The sequence below is a fragment of the Enoplosus armatus genome, chromosome 23 (genome assembly GCF_043641665.1).
Source record: "Enoplosus armatus isolate fEnoArm2 chromosome 23, fEnoArm2.hap1, whole genome shotgun sequence".
In the NCBI taxonomy this organism is placed as follows: domain Eukaryota; kingdom Metazoa; phylum Chordata; class Actinopteri; order Centrarchiformes; family Enoplosidae; genus Enoplosus; species Enoplosus armatus.
Genome location: NC_092202.1, coordinates 5,157,371 through 5,177,233, shown reverse-complemented (window position 1 = coordinate 5,177,233; position 19,863 = coordinate 5,157,371). Strand labels below are relative to the sequence as shown.

Here is a 19,863-nt window from a genome sequence, read left to right as displayed (position 1 = left end):
TTCACTTGTATCAACAATCTTTTATTTGGCCATACATTTCATTCATTCATTTCACAATTAATATACATTATATATACATAAGCAAACAAAGACGTCCATGTCCTTGTTCAGCCATCTTGCAGTAAAGGTTGGCAGTGCATTCTTGGCCTTTTTAACAGTGTCATTGGGTTTCTTTCTTTCATCCTCTCACACACACACACACACACACACACACACACAGCATCAGTCGGACCAGAGCCGTACAAATTCAATCCAGTTCAGCCTCGTCTCAGGAGTCTCTCTGCTCATCTGCGCCAGTACTGAAGAGAGACGGGAACAAATCAGCGACTCAGATTTAACAGAATAGAGAGAAATGTACATTTTAGCCTTGTTAACATTACTGCTGACTGTTTTTTTTTTTTTTACAGTTTTTACATATTTAAATGTCACTGGTTTCAGTAACATTTATTGCAGAGTTAAAAACAAATGTTGGAGACAAAACCTGCTTTAGGCAGATGATCCATCAGAAAAATGTGAAACAAAAAAAATCAAAGCCTGAAGAGAAACAATATGCACTTTCTTGCTCCACTTTTTTTGCTTTAACATAAAACAATTGTGAGTTGTGACCCATTGTCAGAATTTGAACTGAATATTTTCTCAGTTTGTGTCATTTGTAGAAAACTAAAGCTGCCCCCCCACTAGAGGATAATTGTTCTTATGATAAAAATATAAAAAATCAGTTAAATCTGTTATTATGTCTGTGGTAAGTTGAGTGTTTTAGTACACATACCTGAGCAAACTTGTGTATCTGCTCGACCACAGCAGCAAACAGAGCGCCCACACTCTCATCAATCAGACTCTGCATGTAATGGACCGCCTCCTCGTCCGACAGGTCTAATCTGAACTTGTCCTGCACCTGGAGGCAAAAAACTATCACTCATACACCCAATCAGAGGTACAGGTACATTATTCAAGATATGCCAGTATAATTACCTTCTTAACGGTCTTATCGGGCTCCAGGGCGATGTCAGGAATATTGGCATCCACCATGAGAGAGAACAGATTCAGGATCAGGTTGGAGTATCTGTGGAAATGGAGGGAAAATGGATATTTACCTCAATGGTTAAATGTGTGAGTTTCATCTTTGTAAGGAATATCCAATACACTATCACAGTTATTTAGTTATGCTTCTGAAAGGCCTTTATTTGGAGTTTTTCTGCTGATGGGCCATACTGGTTTGACATGTTTTTAGTCAATCAGGTACAAATTAACTACCAGTTAATAGATTTCAGCCTTTGAGTTCATGTCAGTAAAGTATGACACAAAATAAATGTGTGCTGTAATGAATTATCTGTTTGCAGTCTGATTTTAAAAGTTCTACGACTTTAAAAGCTTGGATATCAAAGCTTCCTTGCTTAAAGATAAACTTTGAATAACAGTGGACAGATCAACAGCATTATCACGTGATGATAATGTAACTAACTAAATTTGAAGCTGATTAAATGTTTGCTGTGATTACAAAGTTTTATGTCTCTGCAAGTTCATTCTCATGCTTTACTGACATAGTTTGATAACAGTAGCTGCAAAAAAGGAAGGAAATCAAGTGAATGCTGGGATGGAACATGGTTGGCGATAATGTGACATAGACGTGATTTGTAGTTTGAAACTAGAAACTCTCTCCTACAAGAAAATGTAGCTTAGGTTTGCTTGTGTATTTGTGTGTCTCTTACCTCCTGAGGTGCAGGAAGGCGGTGTAGCACTGCTTCCTGAACTCCTGGTACTGCTCGCTCTGCATGCCTCCCATCCCCTCCACCATCTCTTTGCTCAGCTTCATGGGCGGAGGCAGCGGTTTGGGATCCCGACCCAGGATGTAGCCGAAGTCGATGTGGAAGAGCTTCCCTGGATGAAGAGATAATATTCTAAAAACTGTTCCATAAACTAGGACGTTAATTAACCGGCCTCTGAAGGAACATGTTTGCCTCCTCACCGGTCTTTGTCAGTAGCAGATTGTCCAAGTGTCTGTCTCCTACTCCGAGGATATATGTGATGACACAGTAACCAGCTGGAGGGACGCAGTGAGAGAGACAACATTAAGTAGACTGCTGTGATCACCTCCTGAGTTCTGCAGGTAGAGCAACAAATTACTCTGTTAAAAGTGACAGAAAGTGACTCACCGCAGCTCTTGACGTAGGTGTCCATCACCTCCGAGCTGATGCCGTAGGGTCCTTTTTCACTCGGCGCGTGCTTCCTGAAGAAGCTCTGTTGAAACAAATGATGTGAGTAAAAGTACAAGTTAAGTAGTTTGTCAGCAGCGTCCTGATTGTTTCTATAACTCTTCTCACCTGGATGTTTCCTTCAGTGGCCAGAACTTCAGCAACAGGAACAGACTGAACAAACTGCATGAAACCTGGAACAACAATATCATTGTTTTTGGTTAGACTGGAAGTTAGATAAGAGTTTTACATACTATTAAACATACTTTTTTGTTTTCCCTAAAGCCTGTATTACTGTATTTATTCAGTTTTAATAGGAACCTATTTTCTACCAAACAAGAGTGGTGAGTGGTCATGAGTTCTTACCGTGTTTGGTGCTGGTGGCCAATACTTTGTAAGGTGTCAACTTAAGGTCTAAATTCTCTTTCCTCAACAGCTATAAGACCAAAAACACATTACAACATTCATCAACATACGTCAGCAACTCTTGGATCAAATCAATGAACTTTCACCAGTCTGTCAGCTAGAAAGACTTTTACAGAAGAAAAGAAAACTCAAATACATAAATTTTCCATCCATAGACCCACTAATAGAAGAGCATTGTTACTTTGTCCATGAGCGAGATGATCTGCAGGATGAGCTGATCCTGTCTCAGGTCGTCTCCATGTTTGAAGATAACTGGGTACATGGCTCCATCCTCAGCCTTGAAGATCAGCTTGGCTGGCATCAGAGCACTCTGACACACACAAACACACACAGGGAAAAGACTCATGAACTACACAGATACTGGTTTCAGTCAAGACGAAGCAGAGCAAAGTGACTCATAAAAGTAGTGTACCAGCGCTTTGAATATCATGCTCTGTATTTAAGGATCCTGCAGTTTCAGATGAAAAAGTGATTTATGAGGATGAAAGTTTTTCTGTACCTTGAACAGTGTGGCTGTCTCGGGGACGATGCCTCTGATCCTGATCTGAGGCTCCAGAGGGAGAGGAATCGGCTCTATCTCTGACAGATTCACCTTCTCGTTGTCAGCCAGGAGAGCCTGCAGCCGCTCCGTCTGCAAACACACGGGGAGGGACGCTGCTGTTAACCCAGCTCAGCAGGATCAGTGTGTTCATGTGTGATGTTACAGTTATAAAAAGAAACTGCCAGAATCAATAAAAAAAATAGGGTGCATATGTGACTGAGAAAGTGCGCGTCCATGTGAGGGAAAATATTTTCTTTGTATCATGTGTTAGTGTAGTGGAAAATGAAATAAATTCTGATTGATTTCAATACCAAACCTGCACAAAATAACCTGTAATGAAAGCATGCACAATAAAATATTGAAACACATATGAAATAAGAAAACTCAGATTATTCTTCTGAGAGTATTGGTTTAGCAAGTTTTTGCATGTGCAGGTATTCTGCTGTTACCTTCTTCTTGCGATTTCCGCTCTCCCTCTGCACAGCTTTCATCAGCTGCACCAGTCTGTCTACAAACGTCTGCTGGGCGGCCAACAGCGACCGCATCACCCTCACGCTCTTATCACCCTGGAGGGAAGAGGAAGTGTGTGCATAAGAGGGAAGTGAAAGAGAAAACATAGAATATATATATATATAAAATGTATATAGTATGTGTTGTATTTCAGTTTGCTGCACAACCCATACAGACATGTATCAGAGTGAAGGAAGATTAAAGGAATAGTTTGACATTTTGGGAAATATGCTTATTAGCATGGAGAGTCAGGTGAGAGGACTGATATCAATCTCAGCAGCCAGTTAGCTTAGCTTAGCACAAAGACTGGAAACAGGAGGAAAGAGCTAGCCTGACTCTGTCTGAAGGTAACAAAATCTGCCTTGTAGCACCTCTAAAGCTCAAGGATTAACAGGTAGGTGTTCAACAAAGGTATTCATAATGGTGCTTTAGATTCATTTAGAGATTTGTAGACAAGCAGGGGTGCAGAGATTACTTACTTGATGACACAATATGTTATATTGTTGTTTTGAAATACTGACCAATGAACATCAGTAACTTTGTTTTCCAAATGTATGCGATGGACAGTGTTTTGTTCCGAGTGCTGACCTTGAGTAAAGCCTGACTGAACCTCCTCATGACGTTCAGGTACATCTCGTGGGTCTTAGGATCTCTCTGCTGGGTGTCTTGATCCTCACACTCCACAATCACATACCTTCAGAAGACACACAGGTTTCATTGACAGATGTTTTAAACACAAAGACATTTTCGGTAATAACAAACTAAGCTGTTTTGAACTGTACTCACCAATACAAATAGTTGGCAAGTGTGGAGTTCTTGCAAGCACGGGAGATGAGAAATGTGCACAAGTCCTGCTACAAAGAGATACAGACACAATGACACTACAATGCCAGGCTGAAACAGGCCTTCTGTGGGTTAGGAATACATGGCACAATACTGTGATACAATACTGATTAAAACTGTATTGGGACAGTTTTCAGTGACAATTTGCCTTTCGCACCTCTAGATTCTCACTGTCTGCTCCTTCCTTGCCTTTCTGTGGAGCAGTGGAAGGTCCAGATGTGCCAGACAGGATCTGGGAGCTACAGAAAGACAAAACAAAATGGTAAACAATGAAAAGTCAGGGAATACGGCAATCAAAACCCTTAGCAAACTTTTACTTAAACTAACGAGATGGTGTGTTCAGTACTTTAGTCTGTGAGGTTTAGTCAGTGCCTCCAGCTGACAGCCCAAGATTCTGGACAGAGCTGTACAGAGTTACGCCAGTAAAATCATAACACCCTAAGAGTTCATTACGGCTTCTGAAAGAAAAATAATCAAATTCTGGCAAATACTAAGCAAATACTCTCCCAAGCAGTGAGAAATACTGAAATAAATTTAGATCTAGGCAGTAAAAAACAAAACAAGAAAGAAAATTACTGGGAGGTTCAACTCATCAACTGACCGCAAGAGAACCTCCATATGTGCCTTGCTTCTGTCAAAGCTGCTAGTAGTGTTGACTGATTTTACGATCCCCAGCCAGAGTAGCTGTTCTAACTCCTCATCCAAGTACTGACCTGTCCAGTGCGGAGTCATCTGAAAGTCCCTGGCTGTCTCTCTTGCTTCCTGGCTCCAGGCCTCCCTGAATATCACTGAAGTTCTCATACTTGAGCGCCTGGACCAGCTGGAGGAGATACATCAGCAGGTCCTGTAGAGAGGAGATGGGGATGGTTATTTCTTTCCAAAGCACGTTTGTCCTAACTCTAAAATCTGTGTAATTCTTTCATTTCAAGTATACTTTTTTGTTAATGATGGTTAATGTACTTTAAAATAAAGCTTTGTCTCAGGAGACCAAAAACATTTAAAGTTTCACACACACAGATATAGTCGTCATCATCATCCACCCACACAAGTATACACTCCTCCTGACCCCCCTCAGTCCTCGTAAGCCTACCTCATCATCTGCCTGCTGCAGGCGTGCCACAGCGTAGCGTCTGACCGTGGGGTTGGTGAACTGGGAGGACAGCAGCTCCAGGGAGTCCTCCACGTCCATGGGCCTCCACTTCCCCAACAGCTCCAGAGCCTGCTTGGCCTCCTGGGGCAGATCCCAGTTCACACACTTGAGGAACTTTGTCAGGGCCTGTGGCGAGAAGAGGAGGAAGCAGTGAACATGTGCAAGATAGCATCCACCGGCACCGGGAGAGATATATAAAACCTGAGTGGCGGAGAAGAACGTAACAAACACACCCACCTTCTCCTGTGTGGTGAGGTAGTATCTGAACTTCCACACCAGGTCCTGTTCTTCAGAGCTCAGCTGCTTGGTTGGAGGGTAGCTCACAATGATCTGTTGGTGCATACAATAGGATAATCTATTGAAAACAAAGGCTATCAAGGCACTTTGACCTCCATTGAAAAGGGGAAAAAAAGACAGCTGAGACAAACCCTCTATGTGCTTTAATAAATAACAACTTGATCTGCAGGTTAAAATGCCTTACTGTTAGATTCGATTATATGTGGACCCTAAATAAAAACTAGACTGCTAGTTACTTACATTAAGCTGGTCACGTGTGGCAGCGTTGGGCTTCAGGTCGTGATCTGAGGGTCCACTGCGGAGGCTACGAGCCAATTTGTGATGCTTGCTCTCAACCAGGTTCTCCTGCAGAGAGACCATGAATTAGAAAATACTGCAAACTTTTTTCCTACAATGTAAGTGTGTTTATGTGTGTGTGTGTCCTCTCACCATCCCCATCTGTGGGTCAGGAACTTTGACGATATCGCAGCTGGTGAGGACGGGTGATGCGTCATCTCCATCCTGAGTGGGGACAAAGTGAAACGCACCAATCAGCCAGCACCGTTTCCAGTGTGTTAATACAGACAGCTGCCTGCTTTAAGGATATTACATGCTAAAATGCACATAGTTATGTACTTCTAAATATGTCAATACCTTTTCATAATAGACAATGCTGTATTCCTTGTCATTTGTTTTGACACGGGGAAACTCCACCATGAGGTACATGAAGTTAGAGCTGCGTTTCTCACTCTGCAGAAACACACATGAAGAAAGCTTTTAAACTGAACTCAAAACAGACAACAAATAGTTAGTAAAAGAAATGCAGACGACACCTGCAAACAGTTAAACCCTAACAGTCAACCAACTCACCTCATTGATCATCTCGATCTCTCTGAAGGTCAGACGGTCCAGCCAGTCAACCTTCACCATGTGACCCTGTCGATGGGCCTTCGTCAGCTGGACGGAGAGAGAGAAAAAGAAAGAGGGAAGGGAAAGGAGAAAAAGGAAAAGGTTTACCAAAATACAAAAAGGTTGAGGTTCTGTTACAGCAGAACTGGTCACAGCATGGTGGCTGATGTGCAAACAGTTCGACAAATCATGCACAAATCCAGTGCCAGCAGCCAATCCTGCATCTCCAGTCACACACTCGGCAGCCAATCCACTCATCAAGTCAGTGTGTGTGTGTGTGTGTGTGTGTGTCGGGAATGTAAGCACACATTTGGCCATGAACAGGAAGCCCACAACTCAGCTGGTTAGAATTAGTACTCACTCTTTAAAATAACACATGAACTGGTAGCAGCCTAGAAAAAAACTTTAGATACGATTAAGTCAGCTGCACTCCGGGTTAATAAAAGATGTAGGAATCAATCTTTTAGGAATTAAATGATTAATAAACAAGCCAATCCACTCAGATGAAGTTGAAATGAAATGGACTCCCAGACGCCCTCCTCTAAATATTCCAAAACGCTGCAACAAGTTGACAAACATAATTTTCTTGTGTCCACATAAACAAGAAAAAAACATGCACACACAATTACACAAAATACACTAATGTACGGCAACAGCAGAACTTAAAAACTAATGTGTGTAATGCTTTCAGCTGCACACCTTGACACACAGGTGTTCACACCAAAACCTGGGTCAAAATGTTTTTGTAAATGCATTGAATGGGTTTATGCAACATACAGAGTTTCCCCACATAGAACAATGCAAAGTGTTCAGGGATTTAACAGATGTTTATCTAATGTCAGCTTCCCTGACACAGTCTGAATTGTTCTAATGTGGTAATCCTCATTGAAGTGGTGGGTTTAGATTTATTTGCAAATACGTTTGGACCAAGGTCGTCTTCACACACACAGTACACAAACACACACACATTCTGCATTGCCCACACTAACTCCTCAACTTGTACTCACATCACTGAGTACTTCCAGGTCAGGGCCCTGGAACAGATGATGGTTTAGACACGTATCGGAGGGTTTCTCTCTTTTTTCCAACACGCACACAATGTTTCTTGTTCACCCTCCATCCTATCTCTTTACCCCAACCTTTCTCTCAGCCGATCAGTCCTATCCTACACCAATACACTTCCCTCTCTCTCCAATCCTGAGCCCTGGTCTCCTGTCCACACACATCCAGTGTTGTACCTTAGCTAGTCTGCCCATCTGGTCCTCTGTCAGGCTGCTGCTGGTGCGTCCTGGTGTGGTGGTAGGCTCTCCCCCATCCCCCTCCACACCTGGCCAAACCTTCAGGTCATGCATCCCTTGCCGGAACATACTAGAAGAGGACAGGAGAAGGTTTTTCAAAATGACATGCAAGTGGAGTTTTTTTTGGTTGTTTTTGTGTACTTTTATATAAAAATCTAAAAATACATAATAAAGTGCAGCTGTGAGGTGAAAGCTGATCTTTCATCCTGGTAGCATAACACAGGACTTTCTAACACTGTCTTATTCTATCAGTAAAAACAAACCCAACAAGTAATAGTGCATGGTTAGACTCACCCATATTTGCCAAACAGGGTGACAGTGGTTCCCCCGACGGGGACGGCTCTGCCAGGCCCATAGATGTCCCACACTGTGAGAGCAACCTGGGCACTTTGGGGAAGGTCTGGGTACTTGACTGGGAGCCGCAGCCACTCGTTCCAGCTGCACAGGACAGCAGGAGAGAGGATAGAGGGAGTGTAAGAAGAAGGAGGTAAAGGTCTGAGGAACTCAAATGTAACTACAGGAAAAAGGATTTGCTCGTGTTGGAAGGAGTTTTGAGTCTTTTCAGCTCTGAAGAAGTAAAATATGGGGCATATTGGCACATTTTGGGAGAAGAAAAAGGGCCTGACATATACTGCAAAGCTCCAGTGAAACTTATGAAACTCTTCCCTCCTGCTTCTAAATTGAGACTAAACGACAAAAGTTGAATGAATAAACAAATGTAAATAAAATTAAAAAAAGAAAGAGACAGATTGGTACTCACTTCCAGCGTGTGCTGAAGGCTTTGTACGAGGTGCGAACGGGCAGGGCGAGAGGTTTTCCTTCAGCGAACACCTGACAGGTGACGTAGAGATCCGAGCAGTTCTCCTGGTACAGGCCAGAGAACCGCAGCATTGGGTCTTCAAGCAGGGCTTTGTAGCTTTTCTGCTCTCGCTTTCCTTCTAAACTTCCTCTGTAAGAGGAGAGAGGAGACAAGGTAGGGAAGTGAGGAAGAGGAGGGACAAGTATGTTGTTTGTTGATTTCATTTTCCAAACAATTTTAATTTAAGACTAGTGACTGTGATGACAGGGAAAAAGGTGATTATAAGTTTAAACTTAAAATCCATATTTTTTATTTGTTCTTCTCCTTTTGTTCTTAATGGGAAAAATGTATATATGCTTCATTAAAATTGAACCTTGCTGTGAGTCAAGTGAGAGACTGCAGAAAAGCTGGACACAGTTCACGGCTGCTTAATTAATTTGACAACTGGATTGCAATAATTAGACTCATAAGAGGCACACATGATCTTAATAAAAACCTTTGTCTTTGTCTCACCAATAAAGACAATAAACACGATAAAAGACAATAAATATAGTACAATAAACACAAAACAGGCATCACAATTGATCAGCAATACAACAATATATAATAATGTATTGTGTGCAAATGTTTGTAAAACTTTGTAGAGAAGACGGCCTAATAATCGATTCATTGGAATCAGCTGTTTTTAGTGAGACTTTTTAAAGAAATATATTCCAATTCTGCTGGTTGACTATTAATTCGTAGATTAATTTGTCCATCACAATGGCCAAGAGCCTAAAGTGACGTCTTCAATGTACTCAGCCACTGCAAATCATAAAGAACCAGCCAATCCTTATATTTTGTTATATTGTTTATTACCTTATATCAATTATCAAAACGGTTGGCTATTAATTTACTGCCCATGCCCAAATTTTGTCAGTACAAGGTCAGAATAAATCTTCAGACAATTTTTAACACATCACTCTTTGATTTGTAGAGACGATCTGTAACATTTACTTGACTTGACTGACTAAAACAGTCTGCAGTCTGTTTAGACATTGTTTAAAGCTTAAAGTCAGAAAGACATATGGCAGAGAGACACATGTCGTTTAAATACACGCACACACACACACACACACAGCAAGCATCCTGTCAAGTCACAAGATAGATTACTTCCACCGCTTGACCAAAAGCGACGCATTAAGTACAAAACTTACATCTTAAGTTGAACGTTGATGTCCAAGTCACAGCTGTAAACATAGTTGAATTTATCAGTGTCCATCTTCCGACGGGAAAACACTAAATTCTAACCAAAAACCTGACGACTTCAACATGAAATCCCGGACGGTTATGTGAGACTTTGCGAGCGGTTGGGTTTGCGACAAGGCCTCGGCTCAGCACAACAACACTCCTCAGAACCCGGTTTAAACTACTGCTCCCGCGGATAGCTACGTTATCAGTCTGTGTACAAGTTTAAAAAGACAACTTTGAGAGCCTGTATTCACGGTAAAGACATTATATTAACGGCTGTCGCACCGGGCATGATTTGATGTTTTTTGGTAGCTACACAACAACACAGCATCAGCCAAAATCTACAGCCAGGCTAAAGTAGTCGATTCTCGATGAAATAGGATTGACGAAACAGAGCAGGCAATCATTGTATCTTGTATTGATTTGTCGAGCCTGATGGGACCAAGCAGGAAGTAGAGAAGAGGCGGGGTTTACAGCATGCTTATTAAAGGGACAGTCCCTGTAATGTTGTAATGTGTGTAATGTTGACAAAGCTTTATTAGAAATATTATCATATGTGAAAATAATGTATTACAAAGCAATGTTTTGTACTTATAGGAATAATATCTGTGTAGTAAGAAAGTTTTAAAATTGAATCAAGCGATTTTCTTATTGTATTTTCTGGACTGTAAATGTAATTTTTAAAGCTTGGGAGAGGAGACAAACTTTTTTGTTCATTTGACAAAACAATCCCAAATCAAGGACCTCTTACTGTTTTTTTCTGGAGCTTTCAGTGGTACCACACAGTCTTCAGTGTAATACTTTTGAAAGTTCTGGAAAACGCTAGTTAGTGTAAGTTTTTGTTTGTGATATAGACTTTTTGTAGTAATTTATGATCTTTTGTAAAAGGTTTTCTTTCACCATTGCAACTATATATTGTTGTATTATGAGTCCATGCGGGCTGCGAACTGTACATCATGAACTGTTGTTTTTTGTCCCAGTTTATAAAGTTAAAATTATTATTGTATGTTACATTTTTTAAGCACCTTTGTCCATATGTTTATATACTTAAATAATTGATTAAAAAAGTATTTTGGTTATAATTCTTATTAAGTAATACAGTTGTATAAATGTCACGTAAATGTAAAACATTAAGGATAACAAAGAAAGACATTAATACATTATGGATGTATTAGCTGTTGGGGTTCCAGTCTGGTAAATTGAAACTTGAAACTATAGATTAGGCATACTCTTGAAAATTGCGCTGTACTAGGTATGTTTATGATTAATTCTTTGCTGAAATGAGCATACAGTTATAAAAATAAGTAAATCAATTTTTACAATTTTTTTCATTTTTACAGTATGAGTTTACTAGCCTCTTAGGGTACAGTTTGTCTGTATGGAAGATTATTTATTTACTATACTATACTAAACGGTCCTCTTATTAAAGATTAAAGATACCAAACATGATGACAGCTTTCAAATAGAAAGTTCTCCCCAATAAAAACACACTTGTTCCCAATGAAGTGCATAGCCGTGAAGGGCAACAGGCATGTGACAGGAAAATCCTCATCTTTTGTTTGGATGGGGTCCTCCCTTTTAATCAATGCTGACGACGACCGGCTGTCAAATGAGGGTGTGAACTCATCGTCATTGGATTGTATGGGACCCATATAAGAGGTCAGCACCACCCGAGTTGAACTTATGGAAGAACATCTGCCATTAAAACATCTTCCGTCCTCTGAAACAGCATCTGAATAAAATCAACTGAAGCAACTGATATGGCTCGTATTAATGACAACAGTACTTGAACTTCAACAAGTCCTTATTGAATCAAAGTACAGCTTGAGAGAGGCAACTGTGAGTCATATGTATGAAGGAGCACCCTTGACCGATGAGGGAGACCTATCAACACTCCCTGACTACTGTGGGGGTACCAGAGAAAAGGCATGTAAAACACCACGTTATGAGGCCCCGGGGCCTCCTGTGAGAGGATTTTTCCTATGATCTCGCACCTCGCACTGCAGATAGCAAACAACTGGAAGAATATGAGCTAATGTTTTGTTGGCCCAGGCAGCGATAATGCTCTGCATTGTCAGGTCAGATCACGTTTTATATTTTTGACATTTTGCTTTTTTTTTTCTGGGGATGAACTTGTGAGAGCTGATAAGAATTTTTGGCCAAATTTATCCTTAAAGGAATAGTTTGACATTTTGGTAAATAAGCTTATTCACTTTCTTGCAGAGAGGTAGATGAAAATATCTAAACCGCTCTCATGTTTGTACAGTAAAGATGAAGCTGGAGCCAGCAGCCAGTTAGCTTAGCTTAGCACAGAGACTGGAAACAAGGGGAGACAGCTAGCCTGGCTCTGTGCAAAGGTTACAAAATCTGCCTAACAGCACATCTTTAAAGCCTGTTAATGCGGACTACTTCTTGGCAACATAGTGGAGTATCTGCTGGTTGCCTGGCAACTGCTCAAAGCACACAACCCTCGTATTGTTTTGACAAACTTTTAATAATTTTTCTTTTAAAACATCTTCTGATCGGTTGAAACTGTGTAATAATGATGTGACGCCATCAATGTGAGGTAGACAGGGTCAGAGGTTACAGCAGGCCCCTGCAACAGCAGTGCATATAAATGTGTGTGTACAGACTATTGTGTGTAAACATACAGCTTCAGTGCTCCTTGTCACAGTCTCCAAACTCTTAAGAGATTCTCATCTTCCAAAGATATTCCCTCATTTCGTGCTTTGATGATGGTGGAGGAGAGTGCGGGCTAACACAGAGATATGTTTCTCTACTGATTTCCTTTAATTTGCCTCCTGTCTATGGAGTCTATCTATGTCTGTAACTATAGCAACACACTGTACGGAGCAGTCAAGGATGAAAGCTGGGTGGATCATCTGAAGCTCTTTTAACTCTATATTTCGAGTCTAGAAATTTGATTTATTAATTTAAGTGTTGTCACAGATCAATATTTGATCTTGTTTTACATGTGCAGCAACTTGGCCGACAAAACCATATGAGAGGTTGAATGGTGATGAATCACGTTTGATAATTCCATCCCATCCCTCTTTCTCTCCTCTCTCTTCCTCCTCCTCTCCTTGGACGTCACCTCTCTCTCTCCCTGCCCTCCATCTCACCTCTCTCCTACCCTTCCCTCTCTTAGTCACCACATGGATGTGTCATTGTTTCTAACACTTTAGAGGTTCATGCCCACTGAAGCGCAGCGAGGTGATCTCCGGAGTACCCAAAACAGCGCCAAGATACAAGATCCCCTTCTCTTTACCTCCCCCCTCCCTTCCACACAAACCACCACCTCCTCATTTCCCAATGGATGGCACCGCTGACACCTTCTTCAGCCAGGCCTGTGGGCCACATGACGGTGCTGACCACACCTCCACGTCGCAGTCGTAAAGCCTCATGGTGTATAAATAAGGGAGCAAAGGGAGAAGAAGAACCAGAAGCTGACCAGACCAGATGAAGATGGAGCTCGCTGGGGTTAACTGGGTGCTTGCAGCTGCAGGGTTTCTCCTGTGGACCAGTGGAGGATCTGCTGCACCCATGGAGTGCCACTTCAACTCCAGAGGTGAGATCCCATCCTCTAAAACCTTATAGGGTATCTCGACTTAAAAAACATACATTTTTGAATAAAACTTTGACTGCCATGTGTTGTTCCAGCACTGTGTGTGTTTGAGGGGAGGCACTTCTCGTTGGGTGAAACCTGGATGGACAACGCTTGTATGCAGTGCACCTGTCTGCACCCTGTCGGCGTTGGTTGCTGCGAGACGTGAGTACACAAACAACCTATGTGGTTTGGTGTCCAGATGCCCACAGTCACTGTACTGCAGCTAGCTTCAGAGAGACAAAGCAGTAAAAGTTGCTTCAAATTGTTGCAGTGTTTAAGTATTCGGGTTCTTTACTTGAGTAAAAATAGCTTCAAAAATACTCCTGCAAGTCCTGCATTCAAAGTTTTACTTGAGTACTAGCAGCTGTAGATTTTCCTACAGGTGCATGACTGTGTGATACTGCTGAACCAGCACAAGAGTCAAACAGTGTTTGGAGTTTACAGTCCACATTACGAACAATAAAGTAAAGGAAAAGTGTTTCTTCTTTTAAACAGTAAGAGTCTTCTCCTTTACCTGTCCAGGGTGCATCGGCCAGTGGATTTTCCTGCATGGTGTGAGGTGCGGGTGGAGCCAGTGAGCTGCAAAGTGTACCTGGTCCAGACAGCCGACCCCCGCCTGCCCTGCTCCCCAGGTGAGGACATCAAGGACCCCAGCCACGGATCGCTGCAGCTGCAGCAACAGCTTGACGGGTAGAAAACTGCTCAGACCGGCGACTATCTGTTCAGTCTGTTTTCCTATGTAACCAATACTCGCTCTAGTTAAATATCAGTAACCATTTTTATACACATACTGTACTAATATAAAACTGCATCTGTAATTTTTGGATTGTGTCATTAATGAAGGAAATGTGAGGGAAATTTGTCTGTGAAAATATATTTAAGTGAAACTGCAGCAGAGAAGTTTTTGAGCACCAAATGATGTACCACGTTAACAAATTTAGGAAATGTAGGCATCATTCTTCTACAGATGAAACTTCATTTTCAGCATGTTTGATATTAGTTATTATAGTAAGCTGTTTGGCCTGCTCGTGGCTGATATGAGCTGCATACTAAAAGAAGCAGAAGCTGCGTAACTTTATTGTAAGACAGGTTGTTTGGGGAGTTTTTCATGCTAAAGGTCCTGCACAGTTAGAGGCTTCTTTATATTCAGCCAAATGCAATTTCTTCAACTAATCCAATAATGACTTATTGTAAATATAAGCAAATATATACGTACATTAATATATATAACACTTCCTGTTGAATTTGACCTGTTCTCTGCTGTAACTCATTTACCCTTCAAATAAAAAATCTTGTTCACCGAGAAATGATGTTGAATTTTTGTAAAGTAATGAATGACTTCCTCACACGTAATCTATCAAATTTAAATCACACTTTTAATTAATTTCTCTTGTAGTATTTACATCTCAATACAGCATTTTCTCAAGCTGAAATACAAACAATTAAACAGTAAAAATATTTTGAGTAATAAACAGTTGTTTCAGACAACGAGAAAGAACAAGTTTGTGAATTTGGAGTCACAAAATGAAATAAATACAGAAACACACAGCAACCACAGAGATAGTTGCACTTCAGAAGGTCAATGTATGTGGACCTTCCAAAAAACAGAAGATGCATTTAAAGTTAAAATGCATATGAATAAGGCAAAACATAGGTTGCATACTTTACATATGGAATGCATCACTGGCTCTGTATATACAATGGAAACAACAACAACAAAATGCTTCTTTGTTCCTGAAATCTCCTGATAATCTCACGTTCACAATCTCACACATACAACAGTCAAATTTTAATGCTGTTGGTCCCCGTAAAGTGGGACATGTAGGATGCCAAGGCCGGGTTGGTAGGCAGGACTTTGATTGGCAGATCCCAGCTGAAGGTATCTACGTCGACATGCTCCGCCCCGGCCCAAACTGTGACCTCCGATTGGTTCTGCAGAACTGTGGGCGGTTCCATGGGCTCCCGGGCAGTGACGAATTCAAAGTGCAGGCGCCACCTCAGGATCACTGCACAAGCAGAGTTAAAAGTTTGATTGTTAAGTTGATGTGTGATGAATAACAGTTTGACTTTATTGTGGAGTTAGAAAGGAGCTTGTTCTTTCTGGAGATAAATTAGATGCCCGAGTCTCTGCAAATGACTTTAGTGTTGATGAAAAACACTACATATATATTTGGACAGGTTTCTTTTTTTAGGGATTGTGAAATGTTCTAAAATCAGGGGATTTCACAGTCTGACACTGTGGGAGCCCCTTCAGACAAAAAGTACACACATTTCTTAATCAAAAGTATGCCAAATTAGCCATTAGCAGTTCCTGTTTGCAATGTACACATGGATGTTCAGACAACTATAACTGGATTACCTTGATACTGAAGAAAACTTTAAAAAGTGATGATTTTTAGGCAAGTTCTGGAGCTATAAGAAGCATTTTTTTCTTTGATTTCCAGGCAAATTTATGAACATTATTAATTACATTAATATTCATGACGGACATCAGAGATAATGATATCCTCGGGAAGTGGAAGTCACATTGAATCTAAAAATCTAAATCTAAAAAAACTAGTGGTCAAAAACTCCACAGGGTGCCTTTACCCAAAGACATGTGGGACAAATCTGCGTGTCTGTTTTCACTTTATAAAAATGTACCATATTTGATGTGTAAATTATTTCTATTAACAGTCTAATGATGGCTCATTAATAATCTATTAATAACAGTCCTAACAACTAAAGACAAACTATTTTCACACAAATGGTTTGGATGACACTGATCTCTGACATTTCATGTTTGACCAAAAAAAACTCAAAAACATAAAGGAATACAGCCCACTGGTGACTGACCTATGTCTGTGCTGAAACCCGGCGTGACGTTGAGGGGGATGGGGAGGGAGAAGTGGCTGGAGGCGGTGTGGAGGCAGGACTCCAGATGTCGTCCATGTCCAGTCACACTGACGGCCTGTCCGGGACGCCGCTGGTACTGCTGCTGGATCTCCTCCTCATTCTGAAGGCTCACTGAATACTGGAAAACGTATATACACAGATACACAGGATATTATAATTTACACACTGATTAAAAAGGAGAAAGTAAAGACAAAAATGAGAATGGCAAACACACCTGCAAGCAGGGAATGTCTCCCTCTGAGAAGTTGAATGTGCCGATGATGTCCTCCCCGAGTCTGTAAACAGTCTTGAAGATGCAGAACTTTGCCACTTTCCCACGCACATTGGTGATATTAAACATGTCTGGACAAAACAAAACAAACACAGGTCAAATGTGGACATCCAAACTGTGTTTTTTACAAATGTCATCCATTTTAGTACATGTTCATATGACTTGTTTACAAATCCAGCTTGAAATTAGCTGCTCTGCTAGCTAACAAAGACACACCTATTAATGACATGGATGTAACAAGTAAACTAGCGAGGCAACAGTTTTAAATTCTTGCTATAAAGCAGAGAGACAGAAAGACTGTCCGACTCACGGGGGCAACGTCTTGAGGTGGTGACCATCAGCATATCCAATGCTCTCTCCAAAGGCCGAGCATCCCTGCGGCTCGCTTCTTCTTCCTCCAGGAATGGGTTGGAGGGGGAAACCTCCTCATCCTGGGGAAATGGAGGCTCTGGCATGCCTACAGGAAGTCAGAAGTCATTCTAATTTTTGCAAACTTTATTTCCACAGACCAAAGAGTAAATAGCAAAATAGACGGGTTCCTTTCACTAACCACAAAAACATTTCGAGGGTGTTTCCTGCTAAGAGGCTAGAAGAAAACTTAACATCCACAGCAAATTTTTCTGGTTGTTGCTGTAGTTTTTCAACGCGACACACCTCATTAGCACTAGAAGCTTTACATTGCAAAATGCATGCAACTGAAATTAAAAGTAATCCAAATTCATCTCACCTTGCAGAACCAGCACTCTGAAGGGAACTCTGAGTAGTTTGATAGGAGAGTTGACTCTCTGGCAGCCGATGGTCAGTTTGTAGACGTACTTCACTGCCTGACCACGGAAACTCGGAGGACCATCTATGGGTACGATCTCACTGTAGGAATCTGTGGGAGAGTGAGTATGAATGTCAGACTGTTTCAATCACACACAGAAAGTCATATGTTCATGTATAAATGTTGTATGGCCATATGGGACAACAAAAAAAAATTAGATGTCAAATTTCATTTCATTTTTATGGATCTAAACTTTTTCTTTCACACATGTACACACATACAGGTTTTGCTCTCCCCGGGGTCCAGGCGCAAGTCACAGAATAATATCTTAGGTGGTGTGTCCAGCACACACTGCCCTCGCTCTCCTGTAGAAGTAAAGAATTAGGTGAGGACATTAAAGGCATATCACAAATGAAGCCATAAGGCTATTAAAACAAGGATAATGATCTCCAGAACCTTTTAAATCTTTCCCTGAAGACTTGTATTTTAGTTGGTTTATTTCAAACATAACAAATACTTCATGCAAATATTGTGAAATAGCTGATAGTGACTTTCATTTCTGCTTATCTCAGATTCTATCTTTTCCTCCCCACACCAACCTCTGCTTGGAATAAGTACTGTGTCGCTCTCAGCCTGGACGTCCTGTTTGTTGCCCTGGGCCGGCAGAGCCACTCTGCTCTCGCTGGCATGAAACTGACAGTGGATCTGAGCACTGGCCCATGCCAGCATCTCACTGAAACACAGTCAGAGAATAAGGGTTACACAAAGGCATTTACAGAGTGACTGGTTAAATGATTGATTCAAGTGTTCAGCATCACATGGTCCCAATCCATATGGGGTTACAAGACACCAGACAACAAGTTGATTGTGTGGAAATAATGATGGACAGAACCACAAATTTAAAAAGAAAACATTTCAAAGATCCCATATATATAAAAGAACTGTCTTGCACTGGCTTAGACCGTTTAATCTGTCTAAGCCAGCTCAACATATTAATACAGACAACCAAAGCATATCAGGATTATGTAAGAGATTTTTTCCTTTCAAATTGTTTTAATAGTTTTAGTTTGGCGGGTGAGGGTGGCATCTTCATGTCTATGTTCAGGTCTACGATTGATGAAGAGGTGACAGCAGTTCAATCCTACCTGCTGGCAGAGGTGGAGAGGTGGGACATTGGGTTGGTGAATGTTATGAGACACTCCATGAGCTCCCCGGCGAGAAACACGGGGCCTCGGGCCATGGAGGCCACCACCTCGATCATCTGTAACGGTAGAAACCAACAACGCTAAGTTACCGAATTAAAGATCCGATCACCAATGGAGAACAAAATGCACTAGGAAATGCACTTTGTTTTGTTATTCCAGAAAGTACTACTACAGTTCTGTATTAACATACCGCTACGGGCAGGTCAGCATGCAGACAGAAGTTAACTTGTTTGGTCCTGCTTGCTAATGGCTGCTGTTTAAAGTCGAATTTAAACACATAACGTTACCTTGGCCTCAAACGAAACGGCAGCAAGACAATCAACGTTACGTTGTCTTATCACAAGGCGCACCTAAATTTGCTTCTCGAATAAAACCATGCAAAATTTTACTGTCTTTCCAGGAGAACTAGACATAGCTTGTCTAGTTAGCTAGCATTCCAGCTACAGTAAACAAGTTGTAGATCCACTGCTGTACGATCAATCACAAACCAAGAGAAACAAAACTCCCAAAGTATAACAATACATATCATAAAACATACATTTACTTTAAGTACGTGTTCTATTTAATGTCCTAGTAGTATCTCAACATTAATTAAACATGTTTTAAAGAATAAAAAGACAGTGTAGAAATTCAGTAATGTTTTTTGGTCGGCCATTTAGAAGACGTCCCGTGGCACAGTTAACGAGAGGTGGACTGTTGCTGTGGTAACTGGTAGGGGGGCGTAAGCTCAATATTTACAAATAACCTTTACATTTATGTATTAACCCCACACATTCTATAGAAGTCGTTCTATAACAAATTAATAAATTGTGTTTTTATCAAAATGAGCTGATTCCTGACAATTAGTTGGAACATTAATAAGTGGAGATAAATAAACCCCCCCTTTTTAGTCCAAATGGTACAGAGTTCAGTAATCTATCGTTTAAATCCCCGATTTTAGCTTGT

At 41.1% G+C, this 19,863-nt stretch overlaps 3 protein-coding genes across 5 annotated transcripts; 1 reads left to right on the top strand and 2 right to left on the bottom strand.

Annotated features, from left to right (window-relative positions):
* On the bottom strand, positions 1-10,262 carry pik3c3 (phosphatidylinositol 3-kinase, catalytic subunit type 3). 2 transcript variants are annotated; one of them, XM_070929624.1, is made up of 25 exons: positions 10,141-10,262; positions 8,906-9,094; positions 8,440-8,583; positions 8,086-8,215; positions 6,809-6,895; positions 6,593-6,688; positions 6,389-6,460; positions 6,200-6,304; positions 5,900-5,992; positions 5,603-5,788; positions 5,226-5,356; positions 4,670-4,751; positions 4,456-4,523; positions 4,258-4,363; positions 3,609-3,725; positions 3,118-3,249; positions 2,800-2,928; positions 2,559-2,628; positions 2,322-2,386; positions 2,154-2,238; positions 1,967-2,041; positions 1,710-1,878; positions 973-1,063; positions 770-895; positions 1-299 (listed from the first exon to the last, which is right to left on the bottom strand). In XM_070929624.1, exons 1-25 carry the CDS (start codon positions 10,203-10,205, stop codon positions 285-287), a joined length of 2,628 nt encoding a protein of 875 aa, XP_070785725.1. In that variant the 5' UTR covers positions 10,206-10,262; the 3' UTR covers positions 1-284. The 2 variants fall into 2 exon arrangements, with proteins under 2 accessions (XP_070785725.1, XP_070785726.1); XM_070929625.1 differs by having other exon boundaries at positions 4,456-4,520.
* A 3,371-nt stretch (positions 10,263-13,633) lies between these two features.
* On the top strand, positions 13,634-14,475 carry msmp1 (microseminoprotein, prostate associated 1). The gene is made up of 3 exons (XM_070929404.1): positions 13,634-13,742; positions 13,835-13,943; positions 14,304-14,475. Exons 1-3 carry the CDS (start codon positions 13,634-13,636, stop codon positions 14,473-14,475), a joined length of 390 nt encoding a protein of 129 aa, XP_070785505.1.
* A 663-nt stretch (positions 14,476-15,138) lies between these two features.
* Positions 15,139-19,313, bottom strand: rgp1 (GP1 homolog, RAB6A GEF complex partner 1). 2 transcript variants are annotated; one of them, XM_070930011.1, is made up of 9 exons: positions 19,206-19,313; positions 18,859-18,974; positions 18,313-18,446; positions 17,995-18,078; positions 17,675-17,824; positions 17,258-17,404; positions 16,891-17,018; positions 16,617-16,794; positions 15,139-15,787 (listed from the first exon to the last, which is right to left on the bottom strand). In XM_070930011.1, the coding sequence occupies exons 2-9, from the start codon at positions 18,972-18,974 to the stop codon at positions 15,564-15,566; spliced, it is 1,161 nt and encodes a 386-aa protein (XP_070786112.1). In that variant the 5' UTR covers positions 19,206-19,313; the 3' UTR covers positions 15,139-15,563. The 2 variants fall into 2 exon arrangements, with proteins under 2 accessions (XP_070786112.1, XP_070786113.1); XM_070930012.1 differs by having other exon boundaries at positions 19,109-19,311.
* Positions 19,314-19,863: the final 550 nt, after the last annotated feature.

Bases quoted from the DNA above. Each gene is read 5' to 3' on its own strand.
- pik3c3 (XM_070929624.1), bottom strand. From the start codon at position 10,205: ATGGACACTGATAAATTCAACTATGTTTACAGCTGTGACTTGGACATC. The intron at 3,250-3,608 runs GTAACAGCAGAA...GTGTGTTTGCAG, and splicing joins GCGGAAATCGCAAGAAGAAG to ACGGAGCGGCTGCAGGCTCT. The intron at 2,239-2,321 runs GTGAGAAGAGTT...TTGTTTCAACAG, and splicing joins CCACTGAAGGAAACATCCAG to AGCTTCTTCAGGAAGCACGC.
- msmp1 (XM_070929404.1), top strand. From the start codon at position 13,634: ATGAAGATGGAGCTCGCTGGGGTTAACTGGGTGCTTGCAGCTGCAGGG. The intron at 13,743-13,834 runs GTGAGATCCCAT...GTGTTGTTCCAG, and splicing joins GTGCCACTTCAACTCCAGAG to CACTGTGTGTGTTTGAGGGG. The intron at 13,944-14,303 runs GTGAGTACACAA...TTACCTGTCCAG, and splicing joins GGCGTTGGTTGCTGCGAGAC to GGTGCATCGGCCAGTGGATT.
- rgp1 (XM_070930011.1), bottom strand. From the start codon at position 18,974: ATGATCGAGGTGGTGGCCTCCATGGCCCGAGGCCCCGTGTTTCTCGCC. The intron at 18,447-18,858 runs GTAGGATTGAAC...ACTGTGTTTCAG, and splicing joins CTCTCCACCTCTGCCAGCAG to TGAGATGCTGGCATGGGCCA. The intron at 15,788-16,616 runs GTCAGTCACCAG...CTGCTTGTGCAG, and splicing joins GGGTTTCAGCACAGACATAG to TGATCCTGAGGTGGCGCCTG.